This window comes from Sinocyclocheilus grahami, unplaced genomic scaffold (genome assembly GCF_001515645.1).
Source record: "Sinocyclocheilus grahami isolate Dianchi unplaced genomic scaffold, SAMN03320097.WGS_v1.1 scaffold810.1, whole genome shotgun sequence".
Taxonomy (NCBI): domain Eukaryota; kingdom Metazoa; phylum Chordata; class Actinopteri; order Cypriniformes; family Cyprinidae; genus Sinocyclocheilus; species Sinocyclocheilus grahami.
The window spans coordinates 103,324-123,435 of record NW_015505989.1 but is presented as its reverse complement, the minus strand read 5'-3'; the positions used below and the strand labels follow the sequence as shown (position 1 = coordinate 123,435).

At 36.2% G+C, this 20,112-nt stretch overlaps 1 protein-coding gene across 1 annotated transcript in view; it reads right to left on the bottom strand.

The window, feature by feature from the left end:
* LOC107562166 (PDZ and LIM domain protein 4) overlaps nt 1-18,959 on the bottom strand; it is a 42,782-nt gene extending 23,823 nt beyond the window's left edge. The window contains exons 1-2 of the mRNA XM_016246751.1: nt 18,791-18,959; nt 13,015-13,166 (exon numbers count right to left, since the gene is read on the bottom strand). Coding sequence (XP_016102237.1) covers nt 13,015-13,166; nt 18,791-18,883 — 245 coding nt within the window. The 5' untranslated portion in view covers nt 18,884-18,959. The remainder of the gene's footprint in view (nt 1-13,014; nt 13,167-18,790) is intronic.
* Between the last annotated feature and the right edge of the window lie 1,153 nt (nt 18,960-20,112).

The following is a 20,112-nucleotide window of genomic DNA, read 5'->3' as shown; positions in this document are numbered from 1 at the left end:
AAGATCAAAAGGATTGACAATGCATATTTATTTTCACAGCCTTCTTTGATCATATTTACCAAGGGTACCAACAATTCTGACCACGTGTGTACCTTTTGGTTAGAGTCCAAATTCCAAATAGAAACAGAAAATATAATCAAGTATTTTTCATTCTAAAAGTATTTATTTTACTGGATTTTTTTAAACTAAAAAATAAAATAAAATAAAAATTTTGTATGACTCACTACACCATAAAAAAATATATATTTCCAAGATTAATGGAGTACGTTTTACAAGAAAATATTATTTCAGTTTTTATACATCAAATTTCCACATTTAATGTATTGTCTTGCCAAATTTGTAGAAATTGAAAATGGTAATTTCTTCATAATTATTGGGGAAAATGAGCAATACAAAATTCACACGAGACACATGGCAAATAAACCACAAGTCATACTCTTAGTACATCAACAACGTGAAGTATTGTGTGTTGAGGAATGAGAGGAAAATGAGAGAGGCAGATGCAGTGGGCAGAAATGATGCACACAATGTACCATTTTGTTTCCACTCTTTCTCCATTATAATCAAGCAATTTTCTGGCACATAATTATGCATTGGGAGGCTGTTCAAAATCTGTCTTCTATCAGCATGACAATGAGACACATAAATGGAGACTGACCTCCTCATGGGGACAAACTGGATTTTTCTCAACGTGATCTCATGAGTATTTGTATGTAAAGAATACATCGTAAGAAGAATGGTATCTACGCTAATATTAGTCTCTTTCACTCATTCATTCATTCCTTCATTCATTCAGATCCAGTCTGTATCCAGTCCAGATGGTGGATCAGCACCTAGAGACGGCCTCTACAGCCCTGAATGTCAGCGGAGACCACATCAACTAGATGCGCCCCAGAGACAGATCCCCTGAAAAAGACCTCATCACCTTGACAACCATCAGCACAAGACCACGGGAACCAGACAAGTCCTCTGCACCTGTGCTGCAGCCTGGAATTAAACCACGCCTGGTTTCATCTGGCCAGAGGAGAACTGGTCCCCCGACTGGGCCTGGTTTCTCCCAAGGTTTTTTCTCCATTTTTGTCACCGATGGAGTTTTGGTTCATTGCCACTGTCGCCTTTGGCTTACTTAGATGGGCATGCTTGACTGATTGCACAGACACTATTGGAAGAGAGCTGAACTGGATGATAACATCACTGAACCATCAATGAACTGACTTTAGCTGAAAAATGCCTCTGTTATTGTCTTATTGCATCATTGACAAACTATTTTCCTGTTCGACACTGTAAAGCTGCTTTGACACAACCAGTATTGTATAAAGCACTATACAAATAAAGGTGACTTGACTTGACTATGTATTTTATGTAAAGTGTGATTCTACCACACATACATTTTCTTACGTTTGCATAGACAATAAAATGATTGACGTAATCTAAAACGTAAAATTTCGATGTATGAACAACTTTATAGACATAAACACATAATTCCTTCTGTGTGAATACATGGAATTAATCGGTTGATTCTAATTTATGTTTTCATTTACATTTGAATCATTTACTTAATATGAAATTATAACAAATTTGCATAACAGAATGAAATGTTATAAAATAATTGCATAATGTTAAACCAGACTACACTTCAAAACCTTCAAATTAACCATTACTTTCATATTGTTATTTGGACTACTTTGGTACTGCTTTTTGACATTTTAGCAATGAATAAATGATGATTACACCTATCTGTTTGCATTTTTTCTTTATATATTGTATATCTTTTTAAGAAATAGTGTTAGGGTTAGGTTTAGAGTGAGATTAGCAGCTCAAAAGTACTATTTACAGTAGAAATACAAATAAATAAATTACGTCATCCCATTAACTCATGTTATAAGTGGGTGTCTCAGCTCTGCTGCTAAAATAAAATGTTCCTGTCTCTATAATTTATTTCCCTCTGGTTGGGATTCCTTGAATGTGTAACTGAGTTGCAATAGTGGAGGGTTTGCTTTGGCTTTGCTGCTTTGTTTCATTTCCATTTTCAGGAAGGTGACTAATGCACAGATGTTTCCAGAAAACACAGCGATGGACTGTTCAAACAGAGTTTCCAATTCGTCATGTCATTTTTCATAAGAACCTTGCGGTATGATAAGTGAGCGTTTGGTATTTTGCTGTGCCCCAGTAATACAAAACAGATGCTTATTTGCATTTGTATAGTGAATGCATTTGTATCTGATTATTGTTAAATTATTTCAAGTTGTTTGGGCCTCATTCATTGAAAAAGGAATGGAATTATTCTTACGCAAATTCTTGAATGTTACATTTTAGGAGTCTGTTCTACAAAGACAACTGTTCTGCCCTGAAGCGTGTGGTTTATTTATTTATTTATTTTTAAATGATAAAATGTTTCCTCTCATCTCAGTTAAATGTGCCACGGTCAACTATAAGTATAAGTCATTCATAGACTGACTTTCTGAATAGTCTAAACACAGCGATTCTCATTTGTCCCATTTTTTTCATTTAGTCCTGGAGACAATTTGTTCTTCACTAGCAACTATGATGAGATGTGATGAACAGGAGACACGGAATACTATAAATCCATTTTATCCATTTAAGATGTCTTGCTCCACAGGGAAAGATTTTAAAGATGAAACTGCCTGGATTTGATGTATGAATTATATAGTACACATATTATATCTTTAATGCATTACACATAAGCAATTACATTTTGAAAATGAATATTTAACTTTGAATGCAAAGAAATATAAATATATGCATATAATACAAGCTTTAGAATATAAAAAGCTCTTACAACTGCTAAACACACAAGTTTACTTTTAAGCTCTTTGTGACCCTATAGAAATGATTAACTGAATAAATTCAGTTCATTCACTTGCATTTATATAGTCAGATAATATAATATAACATTCTCCAACTTTCATGGCAGCCATGGTGTTTTTTCCTGCCTCATAAATGTGTTTAAAAGCATGATATTTTTCATAACAATCTTTTAATTTTCAGCACAAAATGAATTGTGCAGACTCTCGCGAGGAGTCTACACACACACACACACACATACAGATATACAGACAGACAGATAGATTTATTTATAGAACCTAAAGGTTATTTATATTACATATTATCTGTATATATTTATATTTATTTTATTTCTTTCTTTAACTATAATTGTTCATGTGTAATGGACCGAGGGACTCTTTTGGACTCTTCTGTTGTAAACTTCTTTAATTTGAAGCAAGAGAAACTGGGGAGTGACTTTACTGTATCAGAGATGCGTCACTTTGCTGACAGCTGACTGTTCCAGTATACTCTAAAAAATGCTGGGTTAAAAAGGGACAAACCCAGCTATTGGGTTGTTTTGACCCAGCGGTTGGGTTGTTTGTTTGAGTCAAATCAACCAAACCGCTGGGTCAAAACAACCCAATAGCTGGGTTTGTCCCTTTTTAACCCAGCGCTGGGTTATATTTAACCCAGCATTTTATCGGTTTGCAATCTCTTACCCAGAATATAATCGTAAAAAACCCTAAAACCCAACTGATCTAAAACCTACCTGGCTAAACCGGCTTCATGGGACTGGCCCCGTATAATTAGGGATAGAGATAAAAATCTGCAGGACAGTGTCCATTCCTGCTCTACACTCTAAATAATGCTGGGTTAAATACAACCCAGTGCTGGGTAAAATAGGGACAAACCCAGCAATTGAGTTGTTTTGACCCAGCGGTTTGGTTACTACCCAGAAGGTTGGGTTAAACATTTAACCAAACCGCTGGGTCAAATCAGCCCAATTGCTGGGATTGTCCCTATTTAACCCAGCACTGGGTTGTATTTAACCCAGCATTTTTTAGAGTGTAGTATTGTATTAATAAAATATTTGTGTTCCTTGAGGGGAAAAAATCACAATACAAGTCTGCTTAACGCAGGATATCCGATCATGTCAACTTTTGGCTCAACCACCAGTGCGTCTTTGATCGGGAAGTCCTGTTTGTTTAACCAACAACAAAACCAGTTTGTATTTCTAACAGCATTTTATCGGTTTGCAATCTCTTACCCAGAATATAATCGTAAAAAACCCTAAAACCCAACTGATCTAAAACCTACCTGGCTAAACCGGCTTCATGGGACTGGCCCCGTATAATTAGGGATAGAGATAAAAATCTGCAGGACAGTGTCCATTCCTGCTCTACACTCTAAATAATGCTGGGTTAAATACAACCCAGTGCTGGGTAAAATAGGGACAAACCCAGCAATTGAGTTGTTTTGACCCAGCGGTTTGGTTACTACCCAGAAGGTTGGGTTAAAATATTTAACCAAACCGCTGGGTCAAATCAGCCCAATTGCTGGGATTGTCCCTATTTAACCCAGCACTGGGTTGTATTTAACCCAGCATTTTTTAGAGTGTAGTATTGTATTAATAAAATATTTGTGTTCCTTGAGGGGAAAAAATCACAATACAAGTCTGCTTAACGCAGGATATCCGATCATGTCAACTTTTGGCTCAACCACCAGTGCGTCTTTGATCGGGAAGTCCTGTTTGTTTAACCAACAACAAAACCAGTTTGTATTTCTAAACTATATTTTCATTTCAAACACTAAAAGGTATTTGACGAGTGCTTCAATTCGATGACATCACCCGTCTCCACCGTTCCTTTGAAATTCCCTTTTCAACTGTCAAGGAATGGCAAACGTAGCTCTTCCCTGTCTTTGTTTCCTCCTCTAAGCTTTCAAATCCACACACAATTCTTCATTCGTGCGTCATTGTCCACTAAGCACTAAGTCCTGCCCTGTTTTCTCTGTGCCTTAATTCCTCCTTTTTATTTTCTCTGCTCCCCTGCACTTTCATGACCCAGGTCTTATGACTCACTGAGCTTTAAGTCGCTGGCCCAGCAGACTCTTTCTGACAGCTTCATGACTTGTGGAAACAAATCTTTGTCATCCGAACTCTTCGCCTTTTCCAGACTACTACTTTCCTTAAAGAGGAAGGAGGAGGCTAGGGAGATACGGAGAGATTCCCAGCAGCTGTTCTCTGCCTTCACAGTGGCTCAAGGATATGCCAGGGTGATTTGTATGACATGTTACAGTAGATCTTTTTGTCCAGTGCTGACTCAGAGGTCAAATGGGAAGATATCCGGTACATCCAGTAACCAGACATGGCACCTCTGAATGTTACAGTCAGATATACAAGAATGAGGGGTGTTAAAGGGGTAAATGACCACTGGCAACACTGGATTTTAAAATAATTTGCTGTCAATACAGTAGAAAAAATATCATGATTAGAGAAAACTGAGAAAAAGAGCCGTTCCTAACAACCATAATGCACTGGGCTCGATCCATCTGTTCATGAACAGGGAGACAAAAATGTGCAAGTATGATCTGTAGTTTTTATTTACATATACTACTGATCAGTTTTGGGGTTAACACATTACAAGTAACGTAAACAGCTTACTTTTTCCAAGTAACAACTAAAGTAATGCATTACTGTTAAATTTACATGAAAATATGTAAGTTACTTTTTTCAAATAATAATGCAAGGAAACCTCTCCTGTCCCCATGTTACGAGAACTTGTGAGTGAGGTGCAGAAGCACTTCCTTCAGTCTGAGGCTTATTAATTTCATTTTTGGTGTGAAAGGGCCTTTGCAGTTGCCAAAAAAATTTAACTTTTGGTGTTTTTTTTTGTTATTAAAAGTAAATAAGCCAGCCCATCTCAGGTGACAAAAAGTAACGCAAAAGTAACGTAATGCATTACTTTCATAAAAAGTAACTAAGTAACACAATTAGTCAACTTTTATGGAGTAACACAACATTGTAAAGCATTACTTTTAAAAGTAACTTTCCCCAACACTGCTACTGACATTATAACAATACCAAGCTGGTTTTGAAGAATGCTGGTAGTCAAACAGTTGATGGCAGCCACAGACTTCCATAATATAAAAAAAATACTATGGAAGTCAATGAATACCGTCAACTGTTTGTTTCACCAACCTTCTTCAATATATCTTCTTTTTATGTTCAGCAGAAGAAAGAAAGTCATACAGGTCTGGAACAACCTGAGGGTGAGTAAATGATGACAGAATTGTCATTTTTCGGTCAACTATCCCTTTAAGGCCGTGACACACTAAGTCATCAGCCAATGTCGGGGCGTTGTAAACACCAGTCAGACCATCAGCAGCAGCTTTTCAGCCAACTGGCCATGTTCACATTGTTATTTTAGTGTTATTTTAGTATCACTTATACACTATTATCCCCACTAAGTGGGTATACCCACTAAGAAAGGTCAAGTATTTCCGCATACCCACTTAAAGTGCGAGGATATGTAACAAAATCGTTTTGTCACAGAACTTTCACACGTTCATTCATAAATTCCCCCCGTCTGTGTTGCGAAGCACCGACTTTTTGAAAATCACGCCGTGTTTCTGTTGACGACAGTGCTATTGCGCAACTTTTGTGCAGAATTGAATGTGAATCACTAAAGGAGATATGAACCGAAAGCAAACTCAAACTACACTCTTTAAGCGTTTTCGTAAGCCTGCCCCTGAAGCTGCTGATGCTTCAGCTGCAGCAGATGACACGAATCGCTTGAATGTTTTAATTGGCAAGGCTTAAAAAGCGTGCAAACGATTATTGGTCTCAGAAGAATACGTTTAAATAGTATAACAGTATGTTACAATAACTCAAATGTATGTATGTATGTATGTACAGTATGTATGTATGTTTGTACCAAAAGCTCCTTAAAAATCACAAGAAATTCCTTGCGTGTTTGCGTACACTTGGCGAAAAAAGCTAATTCTGATTCAGATTATTTATATAGTTTTTTTATTACGTTTTAGTTTTTGTTTATTTAGTTTTAGTCATTTAGTACTTCAATTTAAACTAAATGAAGAATATTACATTGGCAACTAGCTGAAATAAAATTTAAAAAGTTTATTTTTTATATATATTTTTTTATTTCAAGCAATTTATTTTAATGGTTTTAGTTTTAGTAAACGATAATAACCCTGAATTGGTGCCGAGCCATTGTTGAGAGCGATCATTCTGATTGGCTGTTCTGCTTAGTGAACCAGTGCACGAGAATAAAAAACGGACGTGACGAAAGCAAGCAAACAACAAAGTCAAGAAGATACACACATCTTCACTTTACCTGAGCTTTACAATACGCAAATATTTTCATAATGACATGACTGTCTGGAATTAAGAAAATGAAGACCAACTAATCAACATGATTCATATTCAAAATGGTTATATCTGCAGTTCAGCTTCATTTTCCATTTTTGAATGCTGAATACAGACTACTGCCATCTGCAGGTCTGGAGAGTTATCTCACGCATGGAGTCCTCCCATACTGACGTAGAACATATGTGAGTTGGCCATCAGCTATAGTCTTTGCAGAGTGTTCAAGCGTACATTTTTGGCCCAGATGCAGGCCATAGGCTTGGTGTGTCATGACCTTTACTAACTTGCATCACTGAGAGATAAATCATTCTGTGACCCTTGAAAACAAAAGAGTAATGGATGAGGTCATGCATTCAGCTAACTCAAAACAAAGCCTCAGTAGGTGTTGCTAAGGTCATGTTTAGACTTCATTGGGGGTTTCAACTCCTTCTATTAGTACTTAAGCAAGAAAGACAATGGTTTCTGGAATTGCTTAAATCAGTAATATGTTTATGTAAATACTGGATGCTGTTCTACTTCAGAATCCCATGCTTTCCTGGTCATTTTGGCTGTAATGTGTTGGCTCTTATTTTATACTGTCAGCATTTGTGTGTTATTTCCAGCCTCATTCCTCAAACACTGACATGTTTGGACAACAAATTCATCTGTTTTAGAATTATGTGACATGTGGCATAAATCAATAACAAAATGTAACTTATTATGGTAGTAATTATTATTAGCAGGGTGTGTGTGTTAACATTAGTGTGTGGGATATGTCATACTGATTCACACTGATTAAATTGAATCACATTATTTCAAATATGTGACTGTTTAGTACGTAGTAAGTTTTACTTTTTCATCTGAATATTATTTACATGACCCCATTTCATCACCATCAGCACAAATAAAAAGCAAGAAGACTGACTAGTTAAGGATGTTATCAGCTACTATATAATGATATTCTGTGATTTATTACAAGGCACACCAAAACGTACTATTGTAATCAGTGTTGGGGAAAGTTACTTTTAAAAGTAATGCATTACAATATTGCATTAAAAAGTAACTAATTTAGTTACTTTTTATGGAAAGTAATGCATTACATTACTTTTGCAATACTTTTTGTCACCTGGGCTGGGCTTGCTTATTTATTTTTAATAACAAAAATCCCCAAAGTTATATACAACTCTAAAGGCCCTTTCACATCAAAAGTGAAATTAATAAGCCTCATCCTGAAGGAAGTGTCTCTGTTTCTGAACTTACTCCCCATTTATTATTTGAAAAAGTAACTCATATATTTACTTGTAAATTTAAAAGTAATGTGTTACTTTACTAGTAACTTGAAAAAAAGTAATCTGATTACGTAGCTTGCGTTACCCCCAACATTGATTGTAATACTACCACAGTGTACTCAGTTATTTATTCAATTTATTGTATAAGCACATTAATTCCAGTCTTGCTGTGACAGGGCTAAAATAACATAGGGGTTAGTTATTATAAAAACTGTTGATACTTGACAAGGCTATTACCACATTTTAGAATTAGTAGTAGTAGTTAAACAACCAACCAATGAAAAACTCATATTTGTTGACTTGTAAACTGAATGTCATGGGGGGCACATATATATGGTGATATATGGCAGCTGTAACCCTGGTGGGAAAATATGATTTCTTGAAAGTAAATATAAAAACTTCCCTTTGGCACAAATGACACAGTTGAATCTTAAATCTTGTTCTTGAATCTAAACTGACATGCACATTTGATTTAACTGGAAGAACCCGCTTTTTTTTTTTTTTACATGGGTTATAAAAGTTTAAAGAGGCAGCACATTTTTTGGGCTATACCTGAACTGTCTTATTTATAATGTGTCATGCATTTTTTCCAATTTATCATCTATGCATCTCTCAACTGAAACTGCAACTAATAACATATGATTTGCTTTATTTTTTCCCTCTAAACATAATAGTGTGAACAAACTGCTATAGTAGTTCTAAAACAGTTTCCACAATTTGCATAAAATGTCTCTTTATTGTTTTTGATTTTAATATATGTTTAATACAAAGTCGCAAGAAGAATATGGTTCAATATGATTCAGGGTGGCGTGGTCCAAGTAATTGCATTTCCATCCAAACACATGGAAAACAGTCTGTAGTCAGTTTCCACGCCCTGCTCCAGTACATCCATGCACACTGGAATGAAATGGTGCTTATCGTGATTCGTGCCAGTGCACAACTCATTTCAAAAGCACAAACTAATACAAATGACTCAATGTCATGTGCTAAAGGTCACATACGAATAGATACGGGGGGCCATGTTTTTGCATTTACAATGCTGTCACATGACCTTCACAGGGCCATCTATGCAGGCCATAAAAACACCTATGAAGACAGCAGAGGTCAGATGTTGCCAAAATGTAGAATTTTGTTGTTACTCTAGTCATGTAGATTTAGTGGTGTATAAAAAAAATTAGGCTGAAGGTTTTGAAATGCGATCAGCTGTGGGGGAAAACTAAAGTAGTCTCTAAAGTTCCCAGTCAAATGCTGAGTAAAAACAACCCAGAGTATCCTTAAATAAATTTACTACTCCTATGTGAATGTACCACTTGATGTCAAAAAATGATATATGAGCAGGTCTACCAAGAGGTCAGGGCTTTTCCAAATAACAAGAGCAGATTGCTCAGAGAACACACACCAAATATGGCAAGATGTAGCATATGATGCCTCTGGGTGAATCTCACACTCGCACACAAAAATTCTGTTTGTGTGAAAAGGATTGTCTTTTATCATATTGTCATTTCAGTGGCATAGCCTGGCATACTGACGACTTCAACTTTTTGGGAGAATGAAGTTTCCTATGGTTGCGTGAAAATAGAACGGCACTATCAACACACAGTTGTTTCTGTTCTGTCAACACAGAATTGACTGTCTCAAGGACTAGTGAGGTCTGATCCAGCGCCTCACACACACGTTCGAGCTTCCGTACTAAGCATATTTAATGCACACTATAAACACGGTTTACTTGCATGCCGGGTTATTGGTGGACTCAAATGAAGGTGTAGAACGATCTCAAGGATGATCAGAAGAAATGGACAGCACCTGAGTTAAATATATGAGTGTCACAGCAAAGGGTCTGAATACTTAGGACCATGTGATATTTCAGTTTTTCTTTTTTAATAAATCTGCAAAAATGTCAACAATTCTGTGTTTTTCTGTCAATATGGGGTGCTGTGTGTACATTAATGAGGAAAAAAAAAATAACTTAAATGATTTTAGCAAATGGCTGCAATATAGCAAAGGGTGAAAAATTTAAGGGGGTCTGAATACTTTCCGTACCCACTGTAAACCGGGACAACTGGTTATTTCAATAAGCTTGATTTTTGTGAGTTATCAGCGTATTGGTGTGCATGTAAACATGCTCGTTGTTTTGCTTTTTTCATGTGTACTCCTCTGATCACGATCTGCCACGCCTGTCACATGCTTTAATTTATGATGGGCAGCATCTCCTATGATCAGGGACTAAAATTAACATTCGCCAAGCACCAAATGTGATTAAAAAATGGCGTTGGCAAGTATATTAAACAGTGTTACTCGCCAATTGGACAGTAACTTTTTTTATGTTAATTCAATAATGCCTGAGAACATGATATGGTTTAGCAAAGATTGCATTGTAATTACATATAGATTTTTTAATAGATTTTTTTTTGTCTTTTGCGACCTACAAGAATATGACGTGTGAATTCTTTGTGTGTGTGTATACTATTAATCAATATTAGAGCCCGACCGATATATCGTTTTGCCGATTTTATCGGCCGATATGAGTCTGTCACAGATATATCGGTATCGGCGTATATGCTGCCGATATGCCACCGATATGATTTTTTTTTTACAGAACATAAAACGCAGATAAAATGCTTGTAAATGGTGTAATTATGTAGTTTGTTACTCTCCATTGTTTGCTATTGGTTATCTGGATGAAACGCTTTAAAGCTTAGGTGAATGGAATACCATTGAAAATTTGAACGGCCATATCTCCGTAATGGCGTGGACAAATTCGGGGGATCCCTTCAGCTCAAGGAACCCTCTCGAACGCCGAATCGAGTGTACGTCTCGAGGCCCCCTTTCGAATGAGACCACCCCCACATCAATTGCCCCTGGGGCTACCGACATGCGGAGGGTGGCGTTCGAGAGGGCTCCTCAAGCTGAAGAGATCAACCGAATTTGGTGGAGATCGGCTGCCGCGTTCGCGAAATAGTGACACCAGTCAAACTTTTCACTTCAGTAAAGAGGTATCTTGTTCAGGCAGAAGCATTCAAGCGGTGTCTTCACGACTCAAGAGTCAAGTGTTGTCTTAACGGTAAGTTGCTAACTAATTTGTGCGGTGGTGGCTTGAGTCTATTGAAAGGTGATTTAGCACTACGCTGTCACCTAGTTGGTGAGACGCGATGCTATTAAGCAGCGATTCTTAATCCTGGTCCTCGCGACCCCCCGCTCTGCACATTTTGTATGTTTCTCTTACCACTTCAGACATTTGTTCTATTCATCTGTGAGTGCCCTGCGAAGTGGACTTCACGGGATATTCTGCCATGATTCTGAAGGGAACGTACATGTTACATTCAAAGGGCATTAAAGTGCGCGAGATGTGAATTTAAATAGTATTTATTTACAGATGTAGGCTATATAATGTCACACTTCTCTGTTCACTTCTCAGTTTTGTCTGTGCGTGAAGACAGTGGCGTAGGGCAAATCCGTCTGTAATCCATATTAATAATCATTATTACAATATAAAGAGCAACAATCAACAATAACAATTTTGTCATGAAATTACAGCCCTACCCTATAAATGTTTTTTTTTTTTATGTTATTATTTATAAGCTTTAAATGATGCAACTGTTGTGTAACAACATGTATGCCACCTTTGAGCAGCATTAAGCAGTCTATGTGAATAAACATGCCATGTTAGATGTAGCTTCTGTTCCACCATTTTAAGATGACTTTTGATGTTGATCAAATTCTATCTGTAAAAGTCTACAGTATTCTGACTAATTGAATTAACTGGTTAACTTTAAGTATTTTACATAAAAGACAACACAGATACATTTAACAAGGTATTTAAAAAAAAAAAACTGACCTTTCCAAGGCAAAAAAAAAAAAAACCTTACCCCAGTGGGTAAATATTGCTCTTTAATGGAAAAGTTAATTTCTAATCTTGCTAAGAAGCAATATCAGCAAGCATGCATGACTCCCTTTATCATCATATTACATTTTAATGGATTATATTGAATAGAAAAAAAAGCAAAAGTTTGTTAATGGGGATTGTTAATGGATTTCTTTTTTCTCTGTGTACAGTGTATTATAACTGAGAGATTGAAAAATTGTGACATATTATAAATCATTCCATTGGTCAGGCAGAGCCTTGGACCAGCCTTGCACGATTGGTTGAGCCAGTGTTGTTGTGTCTGGCCTAGACGGCTCGCTTAAACAAAGAGTTCACAATAATATCGCTATCTGTACAGAAATTCCACCTTTAGGTATTACTGACCATCCTGGATTACATAAAACACTTATAGAAGTTCACGAGCACTCAGGCATTTTTCAAACTCTCAGAAAAAAGGTACAAAAGCTGTCACTGTTGTGGTACCCTTTTCAAAAGGTACTAAGATGTACCATTTAGGTACTAATATGTACACTTTAGGGACTAATATGCACCATTCAGGGGTTAATAAGGCACAAAAGTGTACCTTTTAAAAAGGTACCGCCCCAGTGACAGCTCTTGTACCATTTTTTTCTGATAGAGAAGGAAACAGAGGTGCATGTCGTCTCATATCTTTGCACCATGTGAATGTATGGAGAGTAAGGCAGATATACCTGCTGATGGCCAACACAAGCTGATCTGTGCAGGCTTTAATGCGGTTCTGAGCCTCCATGTGTGTCATGGTCTCTGTGCTTTCTCCATTGATGGCTAGGATGGTGTCTCCAGGGCACAAGTTGCCCAGTGCTGCTTTACTCGCAGGTGTTATCTAACAAAAGCCAAACAGAAAAGAGGTTAAGGAAGCACCACACCCAAGACAAACACTGCAGCGCCTGCAGCCAAAGGTACCATTACTGACTGACTGGACACCATCTGTGAGACAAAGCCAACAACTAGACCAATGACATATGATCAGTCACAAACTTGACTAATGTGAAATGTAATGACTATTCATTGTGATGCATCCACGCTTATGATGCAGCTCCATAGTTATTGTAGCTCTGATTAGTTCACTTTTTTGTTGCAAGACTTTGCCTGTCAAAATTCAATTCATATTGCTTGGCATAAATCTCACAGTCTAAATCATTTCATCCTCCCCATAAAAAAAGAAAATAACTTTTTGCATAAAGATCCAAACTTCCCCCGTAAATGCTCATTACTTTAATGTGGGATAAAACTTTTTACGCTAACATCAATACATAAATAAATAGATCAAAACATTATTGCAATGCGAAAAGAAAACTCATTTTCATCACAACTTAATACAGCAATTAAAAACATCTTGTCAAAACTTTTTTTACTATTAAAAAAGCATCAATTAAATTTAGTACAACAATCAGTACATTTACTGTAAGTACTGTGTAAGTGTATTATGCATTATCTGGGAATGAAACCAATGACCTGGGTGTTGCAAGCACCATGTTCTCTTTATTTACATTCAATATTTTTGGACAGAAGTTCACCAGTATTCTGTCAAATAAAAGCTCAAAGATTTGAAATGTTATAAGATTGAGTGCTTGAAAGTGAAGAACTTTAGACATAAACAGTATCGCCATGAGTTGGGCGATAAAATGATATTATATTGAGTCGCGATAAAATTGGTCAATAGCGATGATAAGGTAACGATTCACTCAACTCACGATTCGAGATTTTTTTTTTTACAAAATGAGATTTAAGACAAATTATAAATTAAATGTGTCCTTTTATTATTGCTTGGACAAAATACTGTACAATTCTTCGTGAAATTGAAATTTAACACTATAATAATATACTAATACAGCACTTGTAAATTATTGCTCTTTTGTTGGTTTTGATTGCTTCTATTGTCCGCATTTGTTAGTTGCTTTGGATAAAAGTGTTTGCTAAATAACAAAATGTAAATATAATGTAAATGTAAATAACAAAACTAATATTTTTTTTTTATTTTAAAACAAGCCCCAAATCGAATAAATAAGTAACACAAATAAAAGACATCTCTTCATATAAACAAACTAAGGCTTTGTCTGTGCTCTTTCTATTTAAAATTAGAGACAACCACTGCATTTTAATCATGATCCAAACAAAGATGCTGAGCAGTTTTTAATGTAAATTACATTACATTGTATAATTTCGAAATTTGAGAAAAACTACCACGCTGAAACTGAAAGTAAAACAACTTGAGATAAATATATTACTATTCTATACTAAAATGTCATTCTCAAGTAATAATAATAATAATTTTAAGGAATATCATGCAACCAAGGTATTTTTTTCATTAATTTATACAATTATACAGTACAACATCTTATTTAAAAAATAAAAATGCAATGTTTTGTAGTAAATAATATATATTTTTTCATTTCATTACATTTTAAAAGATTGATTACATTGTTAAAGTTTTATTAATTTGTTTAATTAGGCACCATTGTTTTTATGATACATTTGTATTGAATCATAAAACACAGAATCCAGGAATAAAATAAAATGGAAAACTGAATTTAGTGGAAAATAAAACAGATTTCATGGCGGCCCTAAATTAAAAGGGAGCTCTGTGGAGTTTAACTGTGAACAAACAAATTATCTTTATTCATTCTCAAGGTCTAACAAACATGTGGAAAGCATTTCCTTCCCCATTAATGCTAAATGAATATTGTGATAAATACTGACATTGTATGATATAGAAAATAAAATACTGTGATATTTTTGGCCATATCGCCCAGCCCTAGTAAAAATATTTAAAAATAATCTAAAATTATTTGATACTGAGATACAGTTACTAAGATCTACTATAACTACATACTGTGTAGATACAATGAAGTTGAAGCATTCAGAGACTCTTAATGTCGCACAAAAGCCCAGTTTAGACGTTAAGTCAAGAAATTGCTTGAAATTGTTCCTAAGTGCTGTTAAGAGGAGGGCTGTTGTTATGAGTGGGATTTAGCCTACCTCAAAGTCATTAACTACATGACTATATATCAGCAAACAGCCTATAATAAGCCAAGCACATATGTACAACCCTAAATATTTAGCAAACGGAAGCTCCTGACCTACCAATAAGGCTAATTCATCCCATTTAACAAGCTTCATTGCCTGTCCTGAGTCATCCTAAAACACATGGACTTAGACTAAACAAGGATTAGGCCATAGTTCAATTAGAGTAAGTAGGTTTTCATAAACGTGCTTTAGAAAACACATCACTGGTGTGCAAATTGAGACAAAACAAAGGAACTGATATATTTTAAGATCAGTCAGTGCAAGTTTCTTTCAGTTGACACAGCTCAGATTTACATTTTAGTCTGGGATTAGGCTTAAGCCTCATCTGTGAAACCGGGGGATGGTGTTTTATCTTGAAACATTTTGGTTTACCCTGCTTTGACAATTACTAGTTACAGAGGACAAATCATGCGATGTGACTTACACTGTCAGAAAAAAGCTACAAAAGGTGTCACTGGGGCGGTACCTTTTCAAAAGGTACAACTTTGTACCAAAAGGGTCCATATTGGTACCTAAAGTGTTCATATCAATACCTAAAAGGTACAAAAGTGTAATGCCCGTCCGGTAAAGCATTTTATTTATTTAGGGTGCTCCGCAGGCCTACTTGTAATAAAAAAAAATTTAAATACACAAATAACATTATTTAACTTGTGTTTCTGAATAAATAAAGCAGTAATTGATGTCATAACATTATGAGTCTGTTAAGGTTACAACTGCACCTGTCTGAAACAAAAAGCAGACAGCAGAGATTGATTTATTAGTTTCAAAGTTTTCAATATACTGTCATTATAAAAATAACTTTAATCATTTAGTTCTGACAAGTAAGTTTTTGCTCAAAACTAACCAAATTAAAAAATTATTTGTTTATAATCTCTACACAGGAGAAACTTGGTGTTGTTTTCAAACAAAAGGAAATATATTGACTTCGGCTATCGGTCAAAATGAGTTCAAAAATATAAGCATATCAGATATCGGCAAAAATCCAATATCATGCATCCCTACTTAAAATGTTTAATGATTATAATGGGAATTCTATGGAAAAAAAACCATGTATACTAGGGTGCTAAAATGCTGAAAACTCACTGAAAATTGGATATAAAGAGTGAAAAATGTTGTTTTCAATGTACCACAATGTCATAAGCGGTTTACAACAACCTATCCTGAGCACATCTGATTTGTTATCCTTCCAGCCCAAATGCTTCACATTTGTGATAAACAGAGAAAAATCAATCATTACTCTTAAATTCTTATGACACAAAGTTCCAAAAAAACACTTTAGTATAGAGCAGCTGTTGTAAACCGGTTTACCTTCAGGATCCAGATTTCACATTGAAGTCCCAAAGAATAACCAAATATGCTTACCATGCAACAGTGAATCATGGTTTCATTGTGGTCAGCACAAACCATGTTTACCTTTGTTGCAACTGAACCCGTGTTTACTGTAAACTGGAACATATTTTGCTGAACGTTTGTTATTTTCTATTGTTTTTCAAGGATGGGGGCACGTCACGCAAACTGTCAGTGCTGGCATCTGCCTAGCTTCTACCTTGCAACAGATGAATTTGCATTGAAATACCGTAGAGTTTTTTTGGGCAATCATTGTTTGAGTAAGCAATCCTTGGCATTTTAGCATTGTTTTTCCCCTACCGTCCATGACCCTGTCTGAATAGAGCAGCGACCCATTTTTTTTCAGTTGCAACCGACCAGTTGCATAGAGCATTTGAACAGACATTCAACTTTAACAGTGTTGCTTGGCAAAACACCCATGACTATGAACAATTGTGAACTTTGATGAGTCCTGTGTTTGAAAATCTCCTATTTGCTACTTAATCTCATTTTGAATAATGTCACATGGCTTCCTGGAATGTGGCTGTGCTACGAATGCAGAGCTGAACGACTGTGGACAATGAGCTGCAGCGTGCCAGCATTACTGCATGCCCTTACAGAGCAATAACAAGAGGAAGGCCCTGGACGCAATAAATTAATCCTGTGAAATCCCCAAGGGAGCCAGTCAGACATTGAAGATTAACAGAGTAAATATGTTTCTAAGACGGTGCATGCTTAACCGGTTCGGACAACTTAAACATTTATCGTAGGAATGAAAGATTCAGATCTTTTCAGTTATTTTGAAGTGAAGACTTGGGAAAGAGTAGTGAAACATTGCCTTCTGTATGACACGGGGCTGTGAATTCCTGTGAATGGATGGCCACATTTGTCAGTCTGGACAAGTGCTGACAATTTGTTATGTATTGCATTTGGCAGTGATTCAGTCAGCTTTTACCTCACCATTCTCACATCCACCAGGAAAACACCAAATGTTCAACCCATTAGCTCAGAAGCAAAGGCATTTTACAAGCCGATGGCTCGAGGTTGTGGAGCCCCTTTGGCTATTGTAACTGCAGATTTAAAAACAACGTCTTTATATTACCAATGCATCTGCCACATTATCTGAATCAGTGGTCCACATTCGTTTTACTAAAACTGCATCTTGGGTTGTGTTTAAACTTTTCCACTTGGGAGGTTTTCCATTTTTGAATCTGGAAAAAATTGCTATTTTGGCAACAGACAACTTAACATCTGCAACCCTAACAGACATTTAACAAAACCTGTGGCTGACCTGTTAATTTCAGCATGTACTGGGAATCCTATCCACAGTGCCAGATGAAAACCTTCAGGATGTGATTGCAAAATATCCGAAGCTGAGCCTTCACTTTACCAGTTTCATGCTCAAGCCTGTGGTGCTGATGAGCCTTTCACCAGCTTTCAGTATGATCAGGCTGCTATCTTTACAAGTTGCATATGTTTCTTTGGCCTGCACAACATCAAAACTGATCAACGCAGGGTTCTTTGAAGTGTTCTGGAACAGTGTTGTAAATACAACTTAACCACTGATTTCTAGTCGTGTCCTCTTTTGGAAGACCAAACAAAAAACAAAGCAGTTTCGCTTTCACAACGAAAAACAAAGCGGCCTAGCGTAAGCAGAAGCCCCGGCTTAGCGTGAGCTGAGTTATGCACCAAGAGCTTGTAACACTCCAAAGAGAAAGGAAAACTTGAAATCGCATCATATGACCCCATTAAGAGGTTTTAGAGATGATGTTGATATTTCAATGGAACCGACCCAAGAACTCCATTAAGTTAAATGAGCATAAAAGAGCAACTTCTGACTAGTATGTTTGCCTGACACAGCGCTGTGAATGACAAAATCAGGTCAAATTAAAATATTTAAGTTACAGAGTGGGAGGCAAATGCGAAGACGGTCATCTTTACTTACTGTAACCGAACAAAACAACGTAAAATAAAAAAAGAGTTGGTAAGTAGTTCATAGAGACGTAAACCCAAACGTTACATCGTTACTGTGAAGTAGTGAAGAAGAAGGCCCTCGCCTCTTCACATTAAAGAGAAAAATAAGAAAAGACGTACTTTTGAAATGGTGAGCGGTGTGCTGAAGTCCCGTCCGCCCACCAGACGAAACCCCCACGGCGAGGGACCGGTGAGAGTCACAGTGTGAGACATATTTGATTCAAACGGTATCCACAGCAGAAAAACTGCGCTCTCCTCATTCACTCTTTAAATAAAACTAGTGCTGTCGAGTGAGGAGGAGCAACTCCCAGCGCTGCAGGGGGAGGAACAGCGCCGCACACAACTCATTCAGAACCATATGCAAATTAACATCATACACAATGAAACCTTTTTAGCACGAGAAAGATTTAAAACCCAAAACTGCTTTTAAGTGACGCTCTTAAAAAGAAAGCACACGTGGTTCATTAAAGAACCATTTTATTCCACAAAAGGTTCTTTAGATTTTTTTTAAGTCTTCACGTGTAAAAAAAAAAAAAAATGTTGGATTTTTTTTAAGAAGTGTAGCTCCGCCCCTTTTCAGCGCTGCGCTCATTGCCTTCTGTTTTATGTTTTTATTTCCACAGCGTGCATGCCGCACGTATTTATGAATGGCATTTATTTTAACATCCGCATCGAGCATTACAATGCTCAAGATAACTTTCGTTAGCTCTTCAGTAAGTAAACCAACTTTACATTGTATTGGCTATTTATTTGATAGGGACAATGCATGTTAATGCACATTTGTAGTAGCTTAATACAAAATGTAAACAAGCCGGATTATAGCAACATTGCTCATTTACATACACACAAAGACACAAACTCAGATACACATAGGCTACACTACATAAAAGACCCCAACACATATTTAAAATGTCTAAGTAAAATGTTTACACAACTGATTCGTCATAAGCCAATGTTTAAAATGATCTTTAAAGGTATGATAAGTAGAACATGTCTTATTGACTGCGGTAAGCTATTCCAATATTTACTCCCTATTACAGACAATACTTTTTCTGTCCAAAAGATATTCGCTTATATGGCACCTCACAGTCCCCTCTAATAATAAACCTATAGTACCAATACTACAATCTGTCCTTAGGTTTTATAAACTCATTTAACGGAGGGGGAGCAAGCCCATACCAGACCTTATAAATAAAACAAGCATTTTTACAATTTTCAAAACTCAATAGATTTTTTTTTTAATGTTACAGTAATGAAATGACAAGGGTTTTTATCTAACACTTTTATCGCCCTTCTTATACAATGATTCTATTGTCTTTAGGGGTGTGCCACTTATAAATGACCAACAAAAAACAATATTCAATATGTGAAAAGATCATTGAGTGTAAATACAACTTAGCAGCACCGACTGTCAAAAATGGCCTAATGTAGGCTACTTCAAA